Source organism: Cloeon dipterum, chromosome X, assembly GCF_949628265.1.
Source record: "Cloeon dipterum chromosome X, ieCloDipt1.1, whole genome shotgun sequence".
In the NCBI taxonomy this organism is placed as follows: domain Eukaryota; kingdom Metazoa; phylum Arthropoda; class Insecta; order Ephemeroptera; family Baetidae; genus Cloeon; species Cloeon dipterum.
This window is the reverse complement of record NC_088790.1, coordinates 2,772,730-2,798,590: the sequence shown is the minus strand read 5'-3', so window position 1 is coordinate 2,798,590 and position 25,861 is coordinate 2,772,730. Positions and strand designations below refer to the sequence as shown.

Below are 25,861 nucleotides of genomic sequence, written 5' to 3'. Positions count from 1 at the left end.
ATTTTTTTAAATATTCAAATCAAAATCAGATCGGGTACAAAATAACTTCTTTATTAAAAGACGTCAATTTAAAATTATTATATTCATGAATCGGAGTCGCTGCTTGCACTGCTGTAAGCGCACAACGACGACAGCCCTTTGGGTGCTGCAGGCTTTGCAGCTTCTGATTTAGGCTTGACAGCCAGTGCTATTTTGCTGCTGTAAGCGCCAGCTTTTTTGCTTACAACAGCATTGGCCAGCTTGGACACCATCGATGAACTCGACGGCGCAAATGAGGCCAGCTTTTTACACGGTGCGATTTTTGCTAGCTTCGCTGGAGGCGCGTCGTCGTCCTCAACTACCTCTTCGGTCACAGTTCTCACGGCCGAGGATTTGAAGCTTGCTCTGAAATTAGAATGCCATCAAATGAGAATTAATTCAGAGCTTTTTTGAGAAATTGATTGTTTTTTAATATTGTCAACTATTAAGTAAATAAGGATTTTTTGCCCGAAAATCTCTGTAAAAAGGTAAAATCATATGATTTTTCCTAAATCATGTGACACGTGCCACGCCTTCTTTTAAAATTTGTTCAGGAAACCACGCCCCAATTCAAAATTTCCGTGAGTTATCTCATTAAACGTCATGATTTTCCGGTCTCTCTGACGCGTACCACGCCTTAGAGGGAAACTGAACCACGCCCCCTTTTAAAATCTCCCGCGCATTAAAAAAGGTCAAAATCAACGATTTTCCTGTGCTCTACAGTGCCACGCCTTCTTATTTAAATTTCTGGGCAATTACGCCCCTTAATCAAAGTCATATTGCGCTATTCTCCCACCATTTTCAACATGAGCCACGCCTTCTTATTTAAAATTTCCGGGCAATTACGCCCCTTTTTAAAAATCCCGCGTCATCAGCAAAAACGCCAGATAATTGCACTATTCTCCCACCCTTTTGACAGGTGCCATGATTTTTTTTCAATTATCCGGTAACCTAACCACACTCCTTTTTTAAATTTCCCGCGAACAAAAAACAACGTCAAATTGAACGATTTTCCCGCGCTTTAAGACATTATGCCACACGTTGAAATAAAATTTGCAGAGTTAACAGGCCCCATTTTAAAATTCCCGCCTATTGTCAATTACGATGTTAAATTTGACGACTCTCCCGCTCTTCGTGACACGTTCCAAGAAGAACCACGCCCCTATTTTAAAATTACCGCGTTTTAAATCATCTTCCAGTGGCAACTGTTCACAAAGAAATCAAATGTACGTGTTTTTCGGCATCAAAAACTACCCAAATTTTAATAAATCATTTTCTTTTTCCAACAATTAACCCATAAAAATCGACTTTATCAATTTTTACTAATGGAACTACTTTTTAAAATAAACGCATTTTCTCCAAAAAATCAATGTTACTGAACGCTACCCGAAATCATGCTGAGATAATCGCATTTTGAATAACAAACCTGATCTCGGCTTCATCCTCAGCCTTTTCCCTCGCGGCCCTGGTCGCGGAGTCCTCTGTGTATTGAGCAAGCATCGAGTCGTACTCGACAGCAAGTTGTCTTCGGTTCAAATCTCTCAGTTCCTCCAGATCCTCCATCTGCTCAATCTCACGTTTCGAAGCTTTTGTGCGGTTCTCCAATAACTGAGGAAATAATTAAGAAGAATGAAACCTTTATTTTAAAGTATCAGCTAAATAAAATTACCTTCATAGGATTTGTTGACTCTTCTTCCTTCCTTTCCTCCTCTTCCCTGACGGCTTGTTCCTCAGCCATTTTCAGAGCCATGAAGTTCCTGGTAGCTCCAGCTTCAATCTCATAGTCTGTATTCTTCGGGTCAGTTTTGAAGGAAATTTCCGCCAAGCATCGGGTGCACTAATTTTGCAAGAAAACGAATTATTAGAAAATGAAATTTGCAACTAAGTAGACAGAATTGGTTACTTTGATATAAAATCTGTAAATTCTGATGCCTAAGTAGTCCGAATTTTCTACATCTTCTTTTCTGGCATTGAACTTTTTGCCTTTGTAGATGTACTCGCCACAAGTCGTGCATTTCATGTTGAAAGGAGCCATCAAACGGACAGTGTATTGTCTGTTTTTTGGCAATTTCATGCGTGGGATTTTGGACGGATCAAAATCCGGAGGGTAGTATTTCTGTGAAGTAAAAAATATGATATTACCGAACGAAAAATACAACAATAAACACAAATACTTACATTTAAAACTTTTCGCTCGGACATTTTGAAAGGCTTTTATTCAAGCTGCAGCGAATTAAGCAAACAAATAATCGGTCTTAGGGAAATCTGGAAAAGAAAGTCAGAACCAATTAATGTTTCAAATTCTTCAATGAATGCATTTTACGTGATTCAAGAGAATTTCAGAGAGAACTGAGGATGCGAACTTACTTTTGAAAGCTTGATTCGGTTCTGCTTTTTCCACACTCTCAAAATTCGACGAGAACCACAAGAGCAAAATGAAAATACACAAACAACAAACACAAGTACCACGCCCCCTAGAGCTTAACACTCATGACACATTGTGGCGCGGGCTTGAGCTAGCTTTGAAGTTCTACGGCCACTCACTGATGGCAGGTCGAACGCTGTTATCAGCAAATTAGATGCCACCAAGCTTGCCACTTCTACCTCATCGAATAATTATGAGAGGGGGAATTCGAGAAAAACTGGTATGATTTCGCGTTTGCAGCCTATGATTGGTTGAAAACAGCGCTCAACCTGCTATCGGTGAGCGGCCGCAGAACTTATCAGCTTGCTCTGACGCCTGCGCCATGTGAGTGAGCTGGAGGAGTGGCTTTCTGTGGACCTGGGTGGAATTAAAATTCTCGAACCAATCTCACAATCAGTAGTAGTTTTCTGTGTTCGAATTAATAATGGGCAGAAACCAGACGTCGCGTCATAGTCATCTGATTAGAAACTAGAAGATCCATGAACAGGAAAACCATGGACTAAACCTCCACTTTTTGGGAAACTTAATTGGTACATACACGTATGTATCTATGTAATGTAATATGATTTTTGCTCTTGCTGAGGTTAACTTCATTTAAATTGTATTATGATGCTATATTTTAATTAATGTGCAATAGATCTAAAATCAAATAACTAAACTTTCAGGAGGTGACATAACCATTTTCGTCAACCATGAACGAAAGAATGTCAGCAAACTGCTTTGGAGCCATCAGCCCAATCCAAAAGATAGCTCTTTACGAAACAAGATCGGTAAATTCCATTAATTTAAATTAATTCCTTTTTCAATCTAATCTGCTCAAATTTAGCGGTTTTACTTGCTCGGTTCCAACAATTCACAAACGAGATGTAGAGTTCTGAAAATCGACCGAATGGAACCGAAAGAGTTGAACATCACTGATGACAACATACTCTACTCAAAAGACCAAATTAAAGATTTGGTTAACACGATTGACGGAGGAAACAGAATCAAGACTGGCCCAAGATCGACTGGCTCTGGAATTTGCAAAGTTGTTTCTGCCTTTGGGATTGTTGGTAAAATAAAAACAAAATTTGAATGACATAAATATTAGATAATCTCATAATTTGTTTCAGGATTTGTTAGATTCCTCGAGGGCTATTACATAATATTGATTACCAAAAGAACCAGAATCGCTGTGATAGGCTACCACTCTATTTATAAAATTGAAGATACCGCTATGATTTATATTCCGAACGATGGAATACGGCACTACCACCCAGACGAGTCTCGCTACGTCAAAATGTTTCAAAACATCTACCTTTCTAGCAATTTTTACTTCAGGTTTGGTTCTGTTTACAAAAATGACATTCAGTTGAAAAATACATTTTTAATAATTTCCAGCTATAGCTACGATATTTCAAACACTCTTCAATGCAACATGACTCCTGTAACTAACGACGCCCTGAAAGGGTTGATGAGTGGAGACCAGAGCTTCGTGTTCAAGAACGTGCCCAACGAGCGCTTCATCTGGAACTCGTACTTGATGAAAGACGCAAAGCGCATCATGAACTCGGAGTGGATAATCGACGTTGTCCACGGCTTTGTCGGACAGTCCAACCTCAGCATTTACGGACGCTCCATTTACATAACTGTGATTGCAAGAAGGTCCAACAAGTATGCCGGCACGAGATTCCTGAAAAGAGGCGCCAATTTCCTCGGAGATGTCGCAAACGAGGTCGAAACGGAGCAGATTGTGCACGACTCGAAGCTGTCCTCGTTGGAGCTGGGATGTTTCTCCTCATTTGTACAGATGAGAGGCTCCATCCCGACCCATTGGAGCCAATCCATAACTAATATCAAACCAAAGCCGGTAATCAGCATCGACATCCCTGATCCTTTTGCAATTACTGCAGGTAATTTTTTATCTGAGGTTTCAAGTCAATTCTGTTGGCATGGAATGAAGCTTTTAATTTTTGCCTAAAACAACGGGAAAAAATAAGAAATTCCTAGTACAAATTTCTAAAATTAAAAAAATTTCCAAAATGTGGTATATGTGCCAACAACATATAAAAATTGGGTACACTCCTTTTCCTCTTTTGTAGAAAAAATCAAATTAAAACGCCCTGAAAATCGCTTTTTATTTTTTTTAGAAAGGGGAAAAGCAAATTTTTGGACTGATTTTGAGTGTCTATTTGACCCAAATTTTATTTAAAAAATAATGCATTTTGACCATTTGAGGTCATGTTTCGGGGCTGAAACCTACCCTGCTTCCTGGGGGTGTTTTTTTTTTGTAAATAAGTGTTTTTTGGTGTCCTTTTAAATGTATTTCGTCACAAGTAACTCGAATCTGTTCTAAATTTCAACATATTATCATGCTCCCATTTTCCTTTTTTTTATATATATATTATGAAGCTGATCTCCTTAAACATGGAACATTTTTGACCTTAATCCGCACTAAAGTTTCAGTTTTCCATGCCAAAAGGGTGTCAACTGTCAACTAAATATATTTTTTAATTCAAAATTCAGGCAACCACTTCAACAACCTGTTCATGAGGTACGGTGCCCCTGTGATAATCCTCAACCTAGTGAAGAAGAGGGAAAAGAAAAAGCAAGAAAGCTTACTCAGCGAGGAGTACATGAATTCGGTGCGCTACCTGAACCAGTTCCTGCCACCTGAACACCACATTCAGTACACAAGCTTTGACATGGCGCGGAAAAACAAGTCGTAAGGCCCTCTTTTCCCTTCTAAGAACCTTAGTAATTTATGAAAGCCTGAAGTTGGATTTAAAAAAACCAAACACTTAAAAAATCGCTGATTTTGGGAGTGGAGGCGAGCGGGGCCTGCCTAATGGCCTAAAAATTGCAGAATTTCACGGCGAGTCTAACTAACTATGGTTTTTACTGTGCGACCCATTGGAGCCGTGCTATTATTTTTTAAATTCGAAAAAACGTGATAAGTGACATTTCAAACTTTTGATTTCGGGGCCAAACTGTACAAAGTACAATCGATGCCCCTTGGTAAGGAGTGACCGCTTGTCGAAAAAAGTGAACATTTTCAATTTTTTTTTTTAATCCAGCCGTTTGTCCGATCGTCGACCACAACCCCTCATCAGACAGGTGTTTGATTGGACTTAAACTTAGGATACCCTAAAGACCTTTTTCAGAACACCCCGACCTGAGATCCGTTCCCAGGCTGGATTTTCATGCTTAAGATTTTTTTTATTCTCTTGATTGACTTTGACAAGCCCAACTTTATATATCAATGCAAATATGATCTGAAAAAATTTTGAGACCAATTGCGAGTCTATCGGATCATAAACGAGATTTTTGCACTTTTTCCATAAGAATAACATAGAAAATTGGCCCATAATGGGTTCCCACACACTCCATCGCACCTGCTGGTCCAACGCTGGTCTGGAGACCGATTTGGAGATTTTCGCGACCATTGAAAAATTAAAAGATATTTTTTCCCTTTTTTTTGTCTCATGTGCAAAGGCGTAAAAGGTTTTCTTTTCATTAAAATTCAGCTTTGAGAGGAGCAGTAGTTAAAATTATGTAATTAATTTATTTTTCAATGCAACAGAATCGGTGCAAACGTGATGGGCTGGCTGGACGACATCGCGTACAACGCCGTCTGCAAAACTGGAATCTTCACCAGCAACGAAGTGAATGGCAAAATCGGCCCGTACCAAGAGCTGCTGGGAAACCTGGGCCAGCCAGGAGGCGGACTGTACGGCAAGGGCCGGCTGCAGTGCGGCGTGGTGCGCGTCAACTGCGTCGACTGCCTGGACCGCACCAACACCGCCCAATTCGCTTTGGGCCGAAGTGCGCTCGGCTTGCAGCTCTGCGCTCTCGGCGCCCTGGACAGACCCAAACTGGACTTTGACACGGACTGCGTCCGCCTGCTCGAGAGCCTCTATGAGGACCACGGCGACACGCTGGCGCTGCAGTACGGCGGCTCTCAGCTGGTGCACAGGATCAAGACGTACAGAAAGACGTCCCCTTGGACTTCCCAGGGCAATGACATTATGCAGACTGTTAGCAGATACTGCAGGAATACTTTTTCAGGTACTACATCGGGAAATTGAGGTGTATTCCAAGACAAAATGAAGTTTACTGAAAATTTATTGTTTTCGGGGTTTTTGGGAAGAGGAAAAAACGAAATGTCACTGGTTATGGAGGACAAATTTGGCATGAGACCAAGCAAACTTTTCAAAATTTACACCAGAAATTAGGTTGCGACAAAATGAGCATTTTATTTGGGTTTTACCGGAAATTTGGTACTTTGAGACTTAAGATGTCAGTATATCAACCCCACGTGGTTCAATTTAAAAAATAATGTGTGGTGTGGATTCCTCTCGTAATGCCCATTCTAATTGACGCTAAACTTGTGATCCTAGGTCAAGGTCAAAGATAACTAATGTCAATTTTGGTTTTTAATTAAAATTTTGGAAGTGAGCCCCTGATTTTAGGATTTATATATGTGCTTAAAGGTTGACGCTTGACATTGATGAACTTGTGTAGAACTGTCAGTGTGGTGTCTTCTTTAGTTTACGAAAAGTGCCACATTAAGTCTCAAAAGAAGGATATTGTTTGGATTTTTTCATGATTTTTATATTTTAACAACTCCAAATCTCGGATTCCAACCATTAGATATGCAATAATTACCCACCATAAGACTTGTATTGAACTCCTCTGACCAGCTGAATAGTTTAGGGGGTTGGAAAAATTCAACCCCCTTGAAAAATTGCAAATTTCTTAAGCCACTGAATTAAAAAGCAATTTTTTTAAATAGAAATTCAAATAATTTTTTAAATCGGTAGTTTTTAACGAATAATGAACAATTTTCGTAGTTTATTGAATTCCCACTATAAAATTGATTTATGTTGTAGACACTGAGAAACAGCGCACAATGAACATATTCCTTGGACTATTTGTGCCCAAAGATGGTGATCCTCAAATTTGGGATCTTGCTTCTGACAACTACTTGCACCACCCGGACACGCTTGGAAAAGGAATTCCTCTCAGGTATTTATCTGATATAAAGGGTAATTTATACGCTGCTTTTCCCTTGTGCATTAATTAATGACACCAAAATGTCACTGAAATTAACCAAATTGTTTCAAAGCAGTAGTGCAAAATTTTCAAAATCTAGTTAAAAAATAAAAAATTCACTTTTCGACAAGGGGTTGGGGGTGAGCACCCATAAAACGATTCGGCTTGCAGAGGGAAGTCAATTCATGTTAAACGGTGTGCAATTTTTGCATTTTTGACAGTTTGAACCCAAGATTTAGCGCTCACAATATTTGCAAAAATTAAATATTTTAGAAAATGAAGCTGAACACCGCCTTGAGATTTTCGTACAAATTCACATATATCCTGAGCCCTGAGACCAATTTTAAATAGCGTTTCAGGATTTAAAAAAAGATTTTAATTCCAAAAAAGACCCGAAAATTTTTTAAAATGTGCTTTGGTGACCTTTGCCCGTACCGATGACCTTAAATTTGGTGTTTATTCAATCGGGCTTGTCGAGAGAAATTTACTGCACCTTTTAACTTAAAAAAATGAGTAATTTAATTCTAAAAATTCGCTTAAAATGAATAATAATAATAATAATATATTTATTTGACTTTTAGCATGCACATAATATACACTAATCATGGATGGTTGGATAAAAATTGAAATGAAATTATTCTGAAAATAGTTCTCTAATTCCGCAGATGTCCTTTGACCAAGTGGTGGAGTGACGAGGTGATGAATGCGCTTCCGAGACCGTTGTATGCGGTCAACAAGCCTATCCTCGAAATCTCGTGCGCGAGGAAAGGAGACGAGCGTGTGGACTGCTTCTATGATTACTACCGTCCCTACGAGCTGCACAATTTGGACGACACATTCGCCTACAAAATCACACACTCTGTCAGGGACTTCATGCCCCATTTCACGACAATTTACAGTCCCTTTGTGATACGCGGTCGTCCAGGCAAACACAGGGATGACGCCACCAAAAACCCAATGAAAAATCCCTCTCTGACCGGCAGCAGCTCAACTAGTTCCACAACCTCCAGCACAAGGTGAATTTCTTCTGATTGGATCTTGGTAGTTAATTAAGTTTATAATTAGTTCCAGCTTTGAATCTGACTCCGAAGGCGATCCCAGTGGCGAGTTTGAATTCATGGAAAACGGCTCAAACAAGGTTGTGGTGGCTTTTAAGAGTCTCTTCCCAAGCATGGAGGAGGTTTACGGCACGTGCATCAGGAAACCAGCCCCACGAGACGTAGCACTCTATGAGCAGTAGGTTTAAATTAAATATATTTACAACAGCAATTAAATTGCGTTTGATTTGCAGATATGTGAAGCCGCGTGGGCCTGTAACGTTAGCAGTGGAATCCTCGGAGGTCGAGCCGGTCAAAGTGCAAGTGTCTGACGAGTCTCTTCAGATTTACGAGAGCTATGTGTCGATGAAGAGCAAACTGGACATCTCGGTCGATTTGAACTCCATTAAAACTTACCAGTGCTTCGTCAGAAATCTCCTTGGTGATGCTTAAAGGTAAAAAAATAAAAACAAATTGTCTTGCTCATTTTAAAAATGATGATTTTTTGTTTGAGAAAAAAGATGATTATAGAGGTGTTAATTGAACCAAGTTTGAAGGGAAATCGGTTTTAAATTCCCGATTTTAAATTTGAATATACTTTATTTTAATTATTCTGAATATGTATAGCCTAGTATTTCCCTTTGAGTGTGTGTAATATGCTTGGAAACTTTCAGGGTGGACACAATTTTTAGTATTCAAGATGCGGAGGGCCAAGGGCATTTTTTCGGCTTAATTTTGAAGAAAAAAAAATCAAAATTGCTTGATTGGTTGATTTTAAGTCGAGAGCTTTCAGAATATGTGTAGCTCGACCCATTTTGAAAGCTACCAGGGCGCTCAGAAAACGCCCAGATCTCGTTCCTGAGTACCCTGAAGTTGCTCTGATGCCTTCCAAAGTGGTCGAATTGAACATATTCTTTCTTAAAGCTCTTGACTTGGCAATTCCATTGGTGTGCAGGTCTTGCAAATTGAACAAAAACAGAGCCTGTCAGGCGTATTTTAAGTGGCTATGGATCGCTCGAAAGCTACCCTGACTCCAGGGTTCGATTTTTTACCTGTTCTGATGATCTCATGTGACCTCAGTAGTGACACTAAGAATGTTTCGAGGGTCAAAATCATCATTTTTTCGACTGTTGACCCTCTGAATCTCTGGGACAAACATTTAACCCCACTCTGAAAATTTCTTAGCACGTTTGCACTCACTCAGGGAACCGTTTTATTCAATACTCAGGGAAAAATGATAAAATGACGTTTGTAAGATGCAAAAAAATACTCCAACTAAAACAAATTACTCCAATATGTAAAATATCTTCAAACCTGATTTCCCGGAATAAATTTATTTAATTGAATCGGCAGAGAACTTGGTTATTTCGACACCTCTATAAAACATACCATAAACCAAAATTGTGCGCTAATTGTAAGTAAAGTTTGAAAGAGCTAAATAGAAAAGGCAGAGCCAACATGGTCGAGGTGATGTTGGTATTGACGTGACAAAACATACCTTAAAATAGTACATTACATTTATTTGACACCGTGATGTAGCTTTTATTCATACAGTGAATACATTTTAAATGGAACCTCGTCCAGAGCTCTCGTGACCTTTGAGGGCACCAATTCGTGACGGAACAGTTAGTGAAGTGATTTTGGTGGTGCGGCTCGGAACGTTTATGCGGGGGGTGCCTCTGCGGCGGGGGCGGCTTCCGGTGCGGGAGCGGCTTCGGCGGCAGGGGCGGCCTCTGCAGCGGGGGCGGCGGGTGCGGCTTCGGCGGCGGGCGCAGCCTCTGCTGGAGGAGGAGGAACAGCATCAGTAGGGGCTGCAGCCGGGGTTTCTGGGGCCGGAGCTGCCTCGGCAGGGGCGGGCGCGGCGCCCTCAGCAGCAGCAGGTGCTGGGGCGGGAGGGGCGGCACCGTCAGCGGGTGCGGTTCCCTCAGCGGCGGGAGCGGCGGGGGCCCCCTCAGCGGGCGGGACTGTACCTTCGGCGGCGGGAGCCGCGGGGGCACCCTCGGCAGGCGCGGGAGCAGCGCCCTCGGCGGGCGCCGCGGGGGCACCCTCGGCAGGCGCGGGAGCGGCGCCCTCGGCAGGAGCCGCGGGGGCACCCTCGACGGGAGCCGCGGGAGCACCCTCGACCGGGGCCGCGGGAGCGCCCTCGGCGGGAGCGGGCGCACCCTCGGCCGGCGCTGCACCCTCGGCGGGGGGTGCAGCACCTTCGGCCGGAGCAGCGCCGTCTGCGGGAGGTGCAGGAGCTAGAAAAGCGTTCGTGCGGTTAGATTTATTAATTAGTCTTTTAATGGCAGGGTCGTTTCGAGCCCAGGTTCTTTTTGGCTTTAGCACAGAAGGGCTGCTTTCTTGGCGCTCCTTCCCGTTTCCGCTATCCGCGCTGGCGCTCCATTAATTTGAATTAGTTTTTTATTATCAGAGCAGAGATTTGGAAGAGTGTTTATTGATAAAAAAAGAGGATCCACACAATATAGGCATTTCGTTCGCAAGGGTCTCGGATTTTGATGAGATTTTGGTGGAGTTGTTGTCCCAAAAGGTTAAAAAATGTGAATTTATCCCAAAATCGAGTTCTGCCGGGTCAAAAAAAATAGGAATCGACACCAAGAACGGCTAAGTTTGCTTTGCAACGAAAATTTTAAGGGGTGACAAAAACGTTGTTTTTGTTTTTAACACAGGGGTGGTGGAGATGTTGCCCTGAAGGTGATCCAAAAGGCAAAAAAATTGGGCTCATATAGTTCTAATTTGACCTCATATTCGAGTTCTGCGGGATCAAACACATGGGAATAGACAAAAGCGGCCAAATTCGGTTTATTACAAAACCTCACCCGCAGGGAAAGGGATTGTTTTCAACCCCCTTTCCCCAGACTCGATATTGATTCAAAATCTGCTTAAAATTAGTGCTTTTCAATTTTTAGGGGGTTTGAAAAAAAGGTTTTTTTTTTATTTTAGGGGTGCATTTTTGCGAAACAAATCGAAATTTTTATAAAATGTTCTCAATTAAATGAGGCAACTTTCGGCTATCTCTTTGATCCCTTCGATATACACGAAGTGACCTACAATGGTGTCGGGCAGGAATTTCAGATTAATTTATACACCAAAAAAAAATTTTCAGGTCCAACAAAATTTCGTCAAAATTCTAGACCCTTGCCAACTAAGTGCATACACTGTCTGGATTCTGCCAAAATGAATTCTTGCCGAAAAGATGGCAAGCAGAACAAAATAAAAGGGAAAACGGTGAAAAGCAAACCAGCAAATTGGTTTACGGAGTGGCAAAAATGGCCACGAAAATAAAAAATTGAAAAAACCGTCGAAAAAGACCCTGGCTAGAAATCAAAAGTCGTAAAATAATGTGTATTTTGTAGAGTGTTCGTTTTTGTGTCAAGTTATTTTTCATTTACCTGTTAAGAAAGTAGTTTTATATACAAAATATGGTATTAACATCTCAAAGCGTTTTAAGTTTAGCTTGCATTCAAATAGTTTCGTGTTTAGCAACGTGTGTTTGCGTTTAGAATTCGTTATAGAACTTGGGAAACATCCTCATTACCTCCTTCCGCTGGTGGTGCTGCTCCGTCTGCGGGCGGTGCAGCGCCTTCGGCAGGTGGTGCTCCCTCTGCGGGTGGTGCGCCCTAAAATGGTCATTTTTGTATTTTCCGATCGCCCCTACAACCTTTGTTTAATTTTGTAGAAAACGATTTTTTTAAAAATTCCAAGTGGAAAGAAAATATTTTGTAACCTCTAATCCTGAAATTAAATTTTACAAGGAGATCCGTGTAGAAATTGGTTTCCTTCCTACCATCGTACAGGGTTTGAAATTAGAAGAAAATCTTGGATCTGATTAAAACGAAGTGGTAGAAATTGGAGCAAAAATTATTTGCAAATTAATTTTATTTTAAATATTCCTGGATTAAAAAACTTTTTCCAATTTACCGAGGGAAGGCCATTTTAAAAAGTAACCAGCAAGTAAATTGAAATGGCCTAAACATGGCTTGATTTGATGCAAATCACGTCAAAAAAATTAAAACTCTTAAAAGCCATTGCGGGTCTATTACAAAATTGTGAAAAAACTCAAAACTTCTCAAAAGTATATAAAATGACACATCATTCAATTCATCTCGCTGAGCAGATTCCAGATATGTAAAGTTTATTCAAATCCAATTTGCTTTTCAAGAAATTATGGCAGTTAAACTGTAAGATTCTATCTTCTATCAAACGCAATCGAATATGGTAGCGAAAGAAAAATCATAGATTCTGTGCAGTGTAGGAGGTTTACCTCGGCAGGTGCGCCTTCGGCAGGTGGTGCGGCTCCGTCTGCAGGAGGAGCAGCCTCTCCCTCCGCGGGAGCGGCAGGAGCTTCGCCTTCGGCGGGGGCTTCGCCCTCGGCAGGGGCTCCCTCAGCTGCTGCCTCGCCCTCGGCAGCTTCTCCTTTCTACAAGCGAATTAGTGGCTTAGCATTGACAGTCCGCGTGCAGGACCTTTGCGGTTAGGTGGAATTTAAATTTTATGCGTGACTACTCAAATTTGTATTTATTTAATTTGGTCAATCAGTGAATTTGTCAGTCGTTTAGTCAATCTATTGGAAATTTATTTAGATTAAATATTCAAGCGGCAGCGAAAGTGCACCGCGTCCAATTAACTCAAATTTGCAATTTACATGAGCTGCGTACTAATCTAATTTTAAATCAAATTCCCTTGGACTGGAACGTACCTGTTTGCCAGCTTCTCGATTCTCTGATACTTACGCCTCGTCGGTTGACTGTACATGCCGTGTCAAAATCTCTCTAGATTACCAAAAAATCGCAAAAACATCAGCTGCTCAGATGGTGGTTGCTCGCATGCAATGTTCGAATTCACACGACAAAGGGCTGGTCCAAAAAATTCCTGTCGAAAATCGGTTTGGAGCATGCAGGTGGGTTCCAGCAAAAACATTCAAAAAACGTCTTTGTGGCACAAAATATACTCGAGACTAAAAGGTGTGGAGACTCTAGTGAGAAAACAGACACAACAACGTGGATGGGACGAATCGAATCCAGGTTTTTTTATTGCGAAATAAATAGCCGCTGGTCGCTTCATTTGTCACACAAACAGTTTCAACATACAAGAGAAATAACCAGGTTTTAATGGGTTTCAGACAATTGATAGACTTTGTCCAACTCAGTGTTCACATTAATTGAAACAAAGAGATTCGTGTGTTTAGTTTGAGATGTGATTTGTTTCGTTGCTCTGCTGGATGGCATTTGATGTCGTGAGTGTGTTTATCTTAAAAAGGGAGTGAAGGAGTTGTTTGAGAAAATTTTTCCTCGACAAAGGGCGGGCACAAGTCTACAGAAACTAGATCTAAAATGGTACACGTTCATGGAGGTGGAGAGAGAGAGAAAAAAAATGAAAACGTATTTGTGAAGCAAAACACACAAATTCGGCCAATGAAAACAAAAATGGCCTGGCATGCAGGCTGCGAGACAAAATGGAAAAAATTCCAGCTCGATTTGAATTTTGCAAAAGGGACACGGAACCACCTTACGATTCTGTTTGGCGACCTGGCCCCCAAAAATTCGTAGACAAAACACGACTGACATCAAATTCAGTTTATGATAAAGAGTTGAAACGCGATCAAAAATTCACAGAATGGTAATCGGAAGAAGTAAAATAAAATAATATATAGAACATTAAGCTTCAACTTCTTCTTCTTTTACCTTCTTTTCATCCTTGGATTTGGACCAGTCGGGTTTCTTCTGCAATTAAACAGAAGAGACACACGCATTAGCTCGCGTTCAAATTAAGATTGGAGTTAAGTAGGGTTCGCAAAAAATCCGATTTTTTTCCGGGAGAAAACAATGCATCGCAAAAAACGGATCATTAAAAATTAAAAATATAAATTTGATTTTTTAATTTGGTTTTGCAATTTGCTAAAAAAAAATGTCCCATGACAAGTGTGAATATTGCAGTTAATGGAATTGCAGTTCAGGGAATTTTCGAGAAATTCCCATTTCAAAAATATGAATTTTTAAAATTTCGTTAATTTTGCACCTCCAAATCTCGGGTTCTAATCACCAGAATTGCAAAGATTACCCACCGTTGGACTCGTCTCGACGTTCCCTAACCAGTTGTTGGGTTTAGGGGTTCTTACCGTCCGCCCCTAAGTTGCTATACTTCATCAACCCTCTCAAAAAAGTGACAAATTTTTAAGCTCTGAATATTTTGAAATTTTTCTGTTTTTGGGACGGAGTGGTATTTTAGAAAGAGTTTTGGATGGTTAAAAAAATTTCCAGAGGAAGTATAATAATTTTTTATCAATTTTGCAGCAATGGGGTTGAAAGGGGATGGGTTAAGCACCCCGTTAACACTTTGGTTAGTTAGTGGAGGTCAAGACGAGCCTAACGGTGGCTAGTTTGTGCAATTCTGATAATCAGAACCCGAGATTTGGAGGGGCAAAGTACCTAAAAAATCGAAAAATTTAATTTTTAAAAATTTCAAGTGCAATTTCTCGAAAACTAAAATTATCACCACTAAAGATTTTTGGCAAAGATGTTAATTTCAATTTTTTTCAATGCCATAATTTTATGGTATTTTTATGTGATATGAAAATTGGAAAAATGCGGAAAAATCCAAAAATTGGCGGGTTATTACCGGCGCATGGCAAATTTGGCGAATCCTGGAGTAAAGCGTTCTATTTGGGACACCGAATAAATCGCTGAAAAAAAGGGAAATTTACCTCCTTGTCTTCCTCCTCAAGCTGGAATTCTTTCTTCTTGACGACCTTGAGCTGGTTACGGAAGTTGAACTCAGCCGCCTTCTTCTGCAGTTTGGCGAATTTGTTCTCGTACTTGGAAACCTTCTTCAGGGTAGGTTTCACGCTAGAAAGATCAGGGCGAGGTCAGCTTACGGGCCTCTCACGAGCAAAAAAATGCAAAAATTCCAAAATTCGGCTCAAGCAGTTACTTACAATTTGCCGCGAAGGTCGTTGACTTGGCTGTTGAGGTCGGAAATCTGCAACGAATAAAACCGATTAACGCCTGTCCGACAACCAGTGCGCGCTAAAAAGCAGCTGCATTTTAGTTGCGAGAGTGAAATGCTTCCAAAAGGGAGAAATTTAAAAATGCAACTGCTTAATAGTTGAAAGTTGTTATTGGGTGTTATGTCAACAGTTGGTTAGAGATGAAGAAAAAGTACATTCAAAAGCAATTCAAGCCATAGATACACTGAAAGCGTGTCAAAGAATTTTTCTAGTAAAAAACGAGCAAAAGGAGTGCACACCATGGACGTTTTGATTTTCCAAATCTACTACTCTCAGCATTAAAAATCTAATATCCACGGAAAAATAGTATCTGTATTTGCCGGCACCATGCAGCATTTTTTTCCACCCAATTTCAACCGGGGGCGTGATTTGCGATTAATTTTGAACATTTTAGTGGGACTCATCGGGTAATGATTGCTACAAATCACACTGCCAACTGGTGCAAAATCCTCATCAGCTCAGACCAAGGTTTTACAAAGTTCGAAGGAAGTGAGAGACAAAAATCAATCAGGAAGCGAGGAGGATTTGGTGGAGATTTGGATGTTGTCGTGCCGCATTCAGTGGCCATGAAACAAACTGTGACGAAAATAATATGCGACGAGTATCCCCTCAACCATCGTGGTTGACCAGCACACTCCGCGCAGTATGTAATGTAAATCGTATAATGAGAGAGAGAGAGTTGGAACGCATGATATAAATATATATTATATGATGTCTCGAAGAGACAAAATACTCAAAAGTGGAAATCAAAGCGCCACTGGGCAGCAACGGGTTTTAAGGAGAGAGGAGAGCTATTTACAGTAGCAGTGAGTATTTTTGTACACATTTTGGGCCTATTCATGCTGTACCCGCTAAAGGGATGCATTAGAAGTTATCGGGTGGTACTGAAAATGAGAAAGAGCTGACCGTGACTCATCAAATGAGGCCAAAGAGAGAGGTGATTAGGGGAGGATTTGGCAGCTGGGAAGTTTGCACCACACACACGCCGATTCCAAGCTAATGACATTCCGCAGCCAAAAGCCAGCCCTGGAGTAATCGGGTCCGTGGGGTTTTTTGAATGATTTATTATTTACTACTGCTGCAGATCATCCCTATGTAAAAATGAATATGGTCCTCTCTGCGCCGCGCGTGCAACTTGGAATTATTAGGGCAGTGAAGTCGAATAATGCCATTTATTTTTTTTCATTTTTGAGGGGGTTCTGACGGTGAGAGGCAGGTTTTCGAACAACACAAACAAGGGGTGCATTCACGTTTGGGGAAACATTTACGAGACAACATTTTATTTCAAGTTTCTGAGCACACCAATCGATTCTTGAGGCTCGAATTAGGGAAAATGGATCTTTTTTCCGAACAAAAAGTCAAGTGTGCGAAATTTTTTCCCGCCAAAACAAAATGAATGCGAGAAGTGCGCATGCGTCAGAGCCGGCTGGATCTGACAAATAAGTCATTCGTACAGGCGCGGTGTCTCTCTACAATTGCTCAAACCAGCTTTGACACATGCGCACTTCTCGCATTCATTTTGTTTTGGCGGGAAAAAAAGTTGGCATGTCGCGCTGCACTTTTAGAAGGGAAAAAATATGCACTTTACCTGATTCGACCCTCAAGAATCGATTGGTGTGCTCGGAAACTTTGTAAAAGACGGTCTTTTAAAAAAAAGTCCCATTCCACACCTCCCCGAAAATAGGTTGGCTCTGGTCCAAGTGCAAAGGAGTTAAAAATACGACTCGACATCCGTTCACTGCCCTAGGGACTGGTCAAAAAAATGTTTTCGATAATGGGCCCTGTCAGATCCGAACCGCCCCAGAGCTGGCCAGGCGTGAAATCTCTTCTTTATAGGATAAAAAATGGTACACTTTATGTATATATATAGATATGATATTTCTTAAAAATGAGGAAAAATGACGCCTGCACAGCATTTTTGAATAGGCCAGCGGGCTTGCATACCTCGTAATCTCTCTTTCTCACTTCATGTTCCAAATCCCATTTCTGACCTTCGCACAGGTATACGCGATCAAAATAGGACTGCAGGATCTCTTTCAGTTCCACTATAGGCAGATGTAATTATTAAGAAGTCACTTCTCCTGCAAATAGAGCTGAGGGGCAAGGATGGAGGAAGAGTTGAAAGGCGAGTGGAAAGGGTGATCATTTTCTGCCACAAGTTTTTCAGCGAGAGATTTCACGACAGAATCAGACGAACGAAAAAAAAACAGATTTCAACGAAGCTGCGAATTTTTGGTCTGAGTCCGACGAAATTTGCGTGAATTGATGTGAAAAAATTAATGTCATAATAATAATAATCCACAATCCAAAAAAATCCGCGCATTTTCTATTAATATTCTGGCAAAAATCAGTAACCAGTTCCTAGAAGAGAGCGGATTTACCTCGAACTGTCTTAGTTTCATAGCTCTCTCTAGGTCATATTTATCCCCTTCGAGGAGGAACAACCTCTCCCAGTATTGTTTAATAATGGTCTGCAGTTCAGCTGTAAATGGAATAAAGGATTGTTGTCTGTTTAGGACATTCAATATACATCAACATAAGGTAGACAGTCGGAAAGAAGGAAATTTTATGAGTGGCGTGACGCAGCACATGCTAATAACGATAATCTTTATGTTTTGTCTCCAAACCAACTTCACGAAAGTCAGACTGACAGTATAGAACAGGAGGTCGCGGTATGCCCTGGCCGTGTGTGTCCTGGGCCGTCATCACAAAAACTAAGTCGCGAGCGAGAAGCACCTGCCGACCGACCGACCGGCCGACCGACCAATGGCTTCCTTCGCTTATTGATTTAATGCAAATTCGCACTCGTACGGATTCGGTGCAGCGAGCGCGAGTGCAGTTGAAAAGTGAAACTTTTGCTTGCTTGCTCGCGATGAGAGCCCAGCACGCGCGAGTGTGTCTTTCTGGGGCCAGGGCATCGCTATAAGTGTGTGTAGGTGTGTGTCTTGTCTGTACAAAAGTCGCCTCAAACTCGCGTGAGAAGCTCGCGTAACACTGTGTCTTTGTGTGCGTGCGTGTGTAAGCAAACACCACTGATTATGAGAAGCTGGTGCGCAGAATTGTCAGCAGCAGGGGAGAATTTTATGTGCATGTTGTCAATGAGAGATTATTAACTGGAAAAGCTCTTGCTTTGCGCTTGCTTTGAAAAAGAAATAACAAAAGAGAGAGCAGAATAACTGGAATAGTGTTTCGTGGCTGACCTCGTAGTCCTTCTTGGACACCTCGTATTCAAGGTCATACTTTTCAACCTCAAGCCCCGCAATTCGGTTGTGGTATTTTTCGCACAACTTCTTCACATCGCCTGACCAATTACACTATTAGTCACAGTGCTTGAATTCCAGTCAATTATTAAAATCTAGCTCTGGAAAGTCATTTCTGACAGTGCCATTGCATTCCTTAGGGTCGAATTAGTTTAGACAGCCGAATCTTTCTGTCGAAAAGTAGATGAAAACGAAAAAAACCGTTATTTTGGCGGTTTTTGGTTTGAATCTAGCCGCAAGAACCAATCAGATCGAGACACGAGCGCCACTGGCTGTCACTGTGGCGCTGCTGTCTCGGTCTAGTCAATCAGAGAACCGCTCCTTTCTCTGATTGGTTGGTGGCGCTTTATATGTGAACCAAAACCCGGCTGCTGAACCTGATTCGACCCTCAGGAATCGACTGGCTTTGTCAAAAAATGAAATTCAGGGCTAAATGTAGAACCTTAAAAATTACAGGGGCACCATCTTGTGTGGAGAAAGAGAGAAATCAAAATAAAATCTGTGCAGTCTTTTGCATTTGTTCCTCCCCAGTAAAACTGAAATTCTGTTTCTGTGTGGCAAACTAAAAATAAAAATCTGTAGCGTGAATTGTGTCACCGCGTATTTTTTTATATCAAAAATAGCCACTCTCGATAATGATATTCATGTTGCTGCTTTGTTTGGTTTGTAATCAAAAAATCCTTACTCAAAAGTTGAAACTGCATTTGACAAAACCCGAAAATTGTGGCCGGAAGGAGGCAAAAGAGTAAGAAGAAGAATGCAAGGGTTCGTACCGTCGTTGGCATCGTCGAGGTCCTGGGGGCTTCCGCAGCGCTCGTCGATGATGCGCTTACGCTCGGCGGCCTTGCGCTCCTGCTCCTTCTTCAGTTCCTCAGCGGCTTTCTTACGCAGCAGCAACTGCAACCCCAGGGCGTTATTTTTGCTCTCCTATTCGTCTCGAGGCGCAACTCACCCTGAGTTTCTTCTTCCTCTCAGGTGTCATGAAGCCCTTCTTGGCCTTCTTGGCCTTGGACGCCTCCTCCATGCGCTTACGCACTTCGGCGCGCTTGGCCTCGATTTCGGCCTGCTTCTTCTTCTTCTCCTGGAGGCACAGGGCCACACTTAGCGCCGTCCGCAGCCAGGGCCACGACGGACCCTCGCCAGCGAGAACTCGCAGCCACCGCAATTATTCGCCAATTCGAGATTAAATTAAATTTCAAGTTTGGACTAGCTGCGAGTTCTTTCTGGCACCATGCACCTCAGCATATTTAGGACAGAAATGCCAAACAGATCGAGTCGCATTTGGAATTTCGCTAAGATTATGTTGAGAGCATTCCTATAGGTTTTTCCAACATGCCTCTTCCATTTTTTTGTTCTGAAAAAGAAGGGTTGCGAATTAGAACGAGTCCAGGTTGGTTGGTTGATTTTAAACCTCAAATTTGTTAAGGGATTAAATTTGTACAAGATGTAATTTAAAGTGGATCTTTACTGACTGATAATTAATACAAAAATAAAATCAGGGAGGGCTGAGTTTTATTTCAGAATGTCCAATAAAACGGGGTTTTAAATTTTTGTTCTTATTTTTTGCTTGCCACCCGTTTTTTCACCTCTGGTTTTTATCACTAAATTTTTGCGCAATTAAAGTAGGAAATGAATTTTTTCCTGTGAAAATCTAAAATTTTCGGTCGGAGAGGTCAAAATTTGCTCTACTGTGTAGATTTTGTTTTCTATAATTGCCATTTTCTGCCTCAATTTCTCCAAATATTTATTTTTAAAAATTTTCAAGTCGAGGTCATGAGAAAAAGATTAGAACATTTTTTAAAACTGAGGCAAAATTGAGTGCGGATTTTTGCAACGCTTGGAGCACGAATATTGAGGAAAGTCGCCGAAATTGGAAATCAATCGTGATTTTGCTGTAGAGATCCACTTTAAATAAAACTAATCAACTCCAAACGCTATACGCACCTCGCGCTTGTCAATTTCCTGCTGGCTCTCTTCCTCCGAGCTGCTGTATTAGGGTCAAACCAGTCCAAAATCAATCTGATTAATTTACACTCCAAAACCCAAGGCACTATATAAACTAACTACCATTTTCCTCATTTAATTTAAATTAAAAAATTTAAGGGGGCTGTGGAAATATCGAACTACTGAAAGTAATTGAAAATTCAAAACCATGCTAAAATTTCTCTCGCATGCTGCAATGGGGGATCGTTTTAAAAGTCACCGCACTTTGGCAAAGAGTAGAAATTCGCTGGCAGGAGCCATCGGATGCTTACCTCACCTCTTCATCCGCCATGTTTACTGTGTTTGATCTTCTTCACAAAACCTGCAGACAGACAAAATTTCTACTTAATGCAAGTTGGCTGGCACGAGTGTGGTGTTAACTGCGGCGGGCGGGCTTCGCTATTCTCGCTATTCTCGCGCCGCCTCTTAATTTTCAGCGTGGGCGCAGCATTATTTATAACGCCGCCAGACTCGGCTATCACGTTTCACCCAAATTCCTGTTTGTGCATCGAAAAATAAATATAAATAAATAAATGAAACAAACGCTGTTGTTTAATTTCTAAAAATAAAACAAATTACCAAAGAGTGAGCTAATTTTAATTAGGAAATTGGCGAATTTGCAATAACTGAAGGCCGTTGACGAATTGAAATGTTTGTTGGGCAAAAAACGCGACCCATTGTCAACTAAGTGGCGGTGCGCGCGAGCCGAGCTGCGTGTTCTTGGCACTGCTGAGAACTCGAAAATAGAACGTGAGAGCGCCGCCCAGTGCCATATTTGGCTCCAACGTCAGCGATTGGATAACTTGATCTCCTAACACCTTAAAACCGAGAGTTTCTCAGTTTTTCAGCCCAACTTTACGGATTGCTTTATTTTTAAATTTAAGCGAAGTGAAAGTTATTCTTGGCGCCTCCAAGGGAAATCGGATCCGTAAATTATGACAAGAAAGAGAATAAAATAACTCTGAATAAATGTGTGTTTAAATTTAAGTACCCAAAATATTTTTTAGGTTTAAAATTAACAACGTAAGAGAAACCAGACGTTAGGTTTGTTTAAAATAATTATTTCTAAATTTTCCAAGCTGAACAACTTTCACAGAAAATTAGAACAAACAAATGTATTCACGAAGCACTGCTGAAATCACTTTCGGCACTGCTGGTTTCGTCCCGAGCTTTTTGACAGAAAAGTTGAGAAAGAGAAATCAACGTTGCTGAAATGTGGTACCTGAAGAAAAGAAGATGGGCAGTGGTCCTCTGCACACACACAGTAGAAGACTGCGAGCGATCTCCATTCCCACCGCTTCTCGGCTCGCAGCTCACGTGACCCTGAGCTATTCCTGGACCGCTCTTGCGCCACTTCGACTACGGCGTTTCGCATCCGAGACACAGGACGACTCACCGCCGCCGAATACCACGTCCGGATTAGGTTTAATCTATTAAATCATTATGGGCGATGGCTTCTTTATAATTTTCTTCATTGTTGGATAGTAAATAATTGAGAAGGCAATATATCAGCAATTTCCTCAAACAAAATCTAGTAATTTGAGAAAGAAATATTAAAGCATATTTGAAACGGGCATAAACTCTAGAGGAGAGGTCGGATTTCAATAAGCTTTACATTTTTAAAATCTGCTCAGCGAGGCATATCAAATGATTTGCAGTGTCTATACTTTTGCAAAAACATTTTACCAACATTTGGAGACAAAAATCATGCCAAATGCAGCCCCAAAAGTGCCCCAACAGCCTTAGATAGGCCATGTAGAGCTGAATGAAGCAATTAACGTGAAATTGACTTCAGATTTGATTTTTCGGGGGTGGAAAACATAGGAAACGACACCAAAGACGGTGAAATTTAATTTTGAAGCAAATCTCACCCCCTAGGGGTGGAAGGTGATTTCAACCCCCTAATGAACATTAAAAAAGGAACGACTTGAGTTAGCAAAATGCGTGAAAATATTGTAAATTGCAATTAGAATGTAATTTTAGGGCAAAAAACAAGTTTTTTAAAATTCAAATTAGAATTTCTCAAAAATGCGGACAACCCTTAACTTTATTTCTCTATAGGAGGTTTCTTATTAAATTAGGCACATTTTGAATATCTCAGAAATAAAAACATTTGTTTCCTTCTGTATGCAGAAATTTTTAGAAATCTTAGGTTGAATTTTAGTGACCTTGACTTTGACCTACGAAGTTCTTTAACTTGGGAAAGTTGTTGGGCGTTTAATGTAGATAATTTTAGACACCTTTTTTATCGGTTTATCGTTACTATAACTATTATAGTTACAAATTCCCTTTAAAAATCTACTTTTTAAAAATTGACCCAATTTGAGCCCCTGTCAACTAGGCAATTTTTGGAATTCTGACCCAATATTTTCTAGGTTTGTCAATTTTGCAATGCGCAAAAATGCACCACTGGTGTATAAAAAACCCGAGTTCTATTTTTTCCCACATTTTTTCCGAATTTAACCCCTATAAAAAATAACATTTCGCGCCTAAAAAAATCAGCAATTTTGGAAAATAACGAGTGTTAACATTTTTTAATTTTCCATGAAACCGCAGTGGCTTTTATGCTGATTTTGTAAAAATCCCTATTTTTGATCATCCATCATGATATTTTTTTATCTTCATAGTTGACCAAAAGTCCGAGACCCTTTCTAACAGTGGACCCATCTTTTTTTTACATTATAAATTTAGCAAATTTTTTAAAATTGATTTTTTATATGGTTCTGCAGGGCTATTTTTTCCTTTACATTGCTATATCCAGTGAAAAAATGCAAATATGAATGAAATTGCTAAAAGAGAGGCTAGAAATCTCTTGAGGATTAAACTGTTCTCTTGAAAATAATCATAAAAAAGATAACTTTGTAGGGGAAACAAATTTACCCTACTTTGTACTGATGAAGCAACAATAGTCGATTTTGGCAAATTAGTCGATTGTCAGCTGTTAATACATAATACATAACGATCACTAGGTCGGCCTCAAGAAGTGCCAAAATACGTCGAGAAGTGGCAAAACGTCAAAGGCTCGCAAATAATCGGCTGAGTAAGCGCAGCAGGGGCTTTTCTGCCCTCTGCCTGCTGCGTGCAATTTATCACCACGAGAGAGAGCGAGAGAGAGCTGCTATTTATGTTAAGCAAGCGCGCGGCCCCTGCGGTGGTCGGCGTAGGCAACCGTGCGCTCTGCTGGGCCTGACGCGTTGCCTATTATAAATTTGTGCAGGCGACTGCAGCTCCACAGCCGCCGGCGCGCGTCGCGCGCGTATTGAACGCGAGAAAATTCGTCCGTCACATCAGAGAAACACGTGCGTGTCGCCTCTATTCATGCCCATCGATGAAATTTTCATCCGGAATAGATACTATTTCTGGTCGGCAGACAATTTTAGCCTCGCCACTAATAGACTCCAGCCGCACAATTCGATTTACGTGAATTTTTCATTTACTCTCGCTTTGCACGAAACGGCGCATTTGCTGCTAAAAGTGTCGGTGGAGCTCTCAAAATTTATTTCCAGCAGATATTAAAACGCTTACATCACATCCGCGCCAGAGTGGATTTCTTGGAGGCGAAAAGGAATTGTTTTTAATGTGGAAACAGTTTGAATTGTTGGATGCAATAAGCATTTGATCGATATACAATTTGTTTTAATAAAAAATGGACCTTTTGCTACAGTAAAAATTCAAATTTGCAGCGTTTGACCACATTTTCTTGGCAGATTCCAATTCCTCTCGTCGAGATCTGTCCAACAGCGTATGAAACCTTTAAGGGAAACTCATTGTTGTGAAATATAATTGGATTTCAAATAAGGACCATTTTACTAATTTTGCAGCCACTTTTCTAAAAAATTTGCACTGATACTTAGGTCAATTTTGGCTTCAAATGAAACCTAAGGGATGAGTTTAAATATTTTGCAGTATGAGATTGGTGGCTCATTCTTGACGTTCCAGAAAAATAAAAAATGTAACTCATAGGGTGAATAACTAAAAACATTCTGAAAGATGATCAAATTTACAATTTTTACGCGTTTTGAAAGTAGATTTTTGTATTTTTTTCCTAAAAACATGAAAATGAAGAATATTTTATTTCTAATGACAAATATGGAGCTACATCACTTGGTATCCGTTTCAGAAATTTCTAGAGCAAATTTCTGCAAATTTACTGGCAAAATATAAATTTGTTTCATAATCCGGAAAATCAAAATGAACGATATTTTATGGAAAATTAAGTAAATTTTATTGGAGAAAAAACATAAAACGAGAGATGGAAGCCCAAAATAACAGAGAATGTTCCGGAAAAAATATCAAGGCAATTTACGGCTATTCAAGACATTATGTAAGAAAGTTTACGGAGAGTCTAAATTTATGTTTACTTTTGCGGTAAAATCATAATATCTATTGGGTGTTTAACGAGATATAAAAAAAAGCTATGGAATTATATTTCCAAGAAAAGAAAGTCCAGTAATCTAGGAACTCTCCGGACAGTAAAGAAATCTAGGGAATTACCGGAAAATAAATACAATTCCAAGAATTTTACCGGGGGAAATATCGAGGGAATAGTTCCAGTAAAAAAATGTAGAAAATGTTCCAGAAATAGTCTTAATATTTTTATTATTCAGCGGCTATAAAAAGTAAAATCGGAAAGCAAATGAAATTTGCAATGATTTGAAAGAAAATTTTTGCTTTCAGTTTCCCGGTAAAGCTGTTTTAAAAATTAATTCGTATTTAGTGTAAAACAAAATGAGAAAAATAAAAAATTTCATCATTTGAAAACTGTTTATGAAAAAAAAACGCCGGCGCCGCTATTTTTTTAGGCACGTGATTTTCCCAGACCAAATTTTTTCTGTTAGAAATTTTGGAAAAATATTAAGCTGGCTCATCATTCGATTCATCTCGCTTTTAAATGTATTCAAATTGACAATTTTTCAGGAATGCCACAGAAAATATTTAATTTTAAATTACGCAATGAGATCCATTCATTCCTTTGGCATTTTTGTGTTAGAATTTTATCATTCTTAAACGAATAATGCCTTTCATTTCGAATATATGACTTTGTGACAACAACAATAAAAACTTCCGTTTGAACTGTTTATTAGGCTTGTTTTGGGAG

General features: G+C 40.3%; 3 protein-coding genes across 15 annotated transcripts; 1 reads left to right on the top strand and 2 right to left on the bottom strand.

The window, feature by feature from the left end:
- Positions 1-30: 30 nt before the first annotated feature.
- On the bottom strand, positions 31-2,446 carry LOC135946891 (splicing factor YJU2). Its single transcript, XM_065495360.1, has 6 exons — positions 2,386-2,446; positions 2,197-2,283; positions 1,922-2,134; positions 1,688-1,855; positions 1,445-1,626; positions 31-384 (listed from the first exon to the last, which is right to left on the bottom strand). The coding sequence occupies exons 2-6, from the start codon at positions 2,218-2,220 to the stop codon at positions 84-86; spliced, it is 888 nt and encodes a 295-aa protein (XP_065351432.1). The 5' UTR covers positions 2,221-2,283; positions 2,386-2,446; the 3' UTR covers positions 31-83.
- Positions 2,447-2,823: 377 nt separating this feature from the next.
- FIG4 (polyphosphoinositide phosphatase FIG4) lies at positions 2,824-9,009 on the top strand. The gene is made up of 11 exons (XM_065495329.1): positions 2,824-2,983; positions 3,109-3,213; positions 3,270-3,495; positions 3,556-3,763; positions 3,824-4,335; positions 4,949-5,147; positions 6,006-6,490; positions 7,315-7,450; positions 8,143-8,493; positions 8,543-8,713; positions 8,769-9,009. Exons 2-11 carry the CDS (start codon positions 3,136-3,138, stop codon positions 8,965-8,967), a joined length of 2,565 nt encoding a protein of 854 aa, XP_065351401.1. The 5' UTR covers positions 2,824-2,983; positions 3,109-3,135; the 3' UTR covers positions 8,968-9,009.
- A 1,004-nt stretch (positions 9,010-10,013) lies between these two features.
- On the bottom strand, positions 10,014-22,139 carry wupA (wings up A). 13 transcript variants are annotated; one of them, XM_065495344.1, is made up of 14 exons: positions 21,986-22,138; positions 21,036-21,085; positions 20,725-20,767; positions 20,117-20,134; positions 19,733-19,861; positions 19,554-19,677; positions 17,465-17,565; positions 15,449-15,492; positions 15,218-15,359; positions 14,199-14,237; positions 12,779-12,934; positions 12,053-12,134; positions 10,485-10,754; positions 10,014-10,295 (listed from the first exon to the last, which is right to left on the bottom strand). In XM_065495344.1, the coding sequence occupies exons 2-14, from the start codon at positions 21,053-21,055 to the stop codon at positions 10,177-10,179; spliced, it is 1,287 nt and encodes a 428-aa protein (XP_065351416.1). In that variant the 5' UTR covers positions 21,056-21,085; positions 21,986-22,138; the 3' UTR covers positions 10,014-10,176. The 13 variants fall into 13 exon arrangements, with proteins under 13 accessions (XP_065351416.1, XP_065351417.1, XP_065351411.1 ...); XM_065495345.1 differs by having other exon boundaries at positions 10,014-10,292; XM_065495339.1 differs by lacking the exon at positions 17,465-17,565 and adding an exon at positions 18,721-18,821 and having other exon boundaries at positions 10,014-10,754; positions 21,986-22,139.
- Positions 22,140-25,861: the final 3,722 nt, after the last annotated feature.

Bases quoted from the DNA above. Each gene is read 5' to 3' on its own strand.
- LOC135946891 (XM_065495360.1), bottom strand. From the start codon at position 2,220: ATGTCCGAGCGAAAAGTTTTAAAT. The intron at 1,856-1,921 runs GTAACCAATTCT...TTGCAAAATTAG, and splicing joins TTTACAGATTTTATATCAAA to TGCACCCGATGCTTGGCGGA. The intron at 385-1,444 runs GTTTGTTATTCA...TTCTAATTTCAG, and splicing joins GAGGATGAAGCCGAGATCAG to AGCAAGCTTCAAATCCTCGG.
- FIG4 (XM_065495329.1), top strand. From the start codon at position 3,136: ATGAACGAAAGAATGTCAGCAAACTGCTTTGGAGCCATCAGCCCAATC. The intron at 3,214-3,269 runs GTAAATTCCATT...GCTCAAATTTAG, and splicing joins CTCTTTACGAAACAAGATCG to CGGTTTTACTTGCTCGGTTC. The intron at 8,494-8,542 runs GTGAATTTCTTC...GTTTATAATTAG, and splicing joins TCCACAACCTCCAGCACAAG to TTCCAGCTTTGAATCTGACT.
- wupA (XM_065495339.1), bottom strand. From the start codon at position 21,055: ATGGCGGATGAAGAGGTGAG. The intron at 19,678-19,732 runs GTGAGTTGCGCC...CTGGGGTTGCAG, and splicing joins AGAGGAAGAAGAAACTCAGG to TTGCTGCTGCGTAAGAAAGC. The intron at 15,493-18,720 runs GTCAGCCACGAA...TATTCGTTGCAG, and splicing joins TGTCCAAGAAGGACTACGAG to ATTTCCGACCTCAACAGCCA.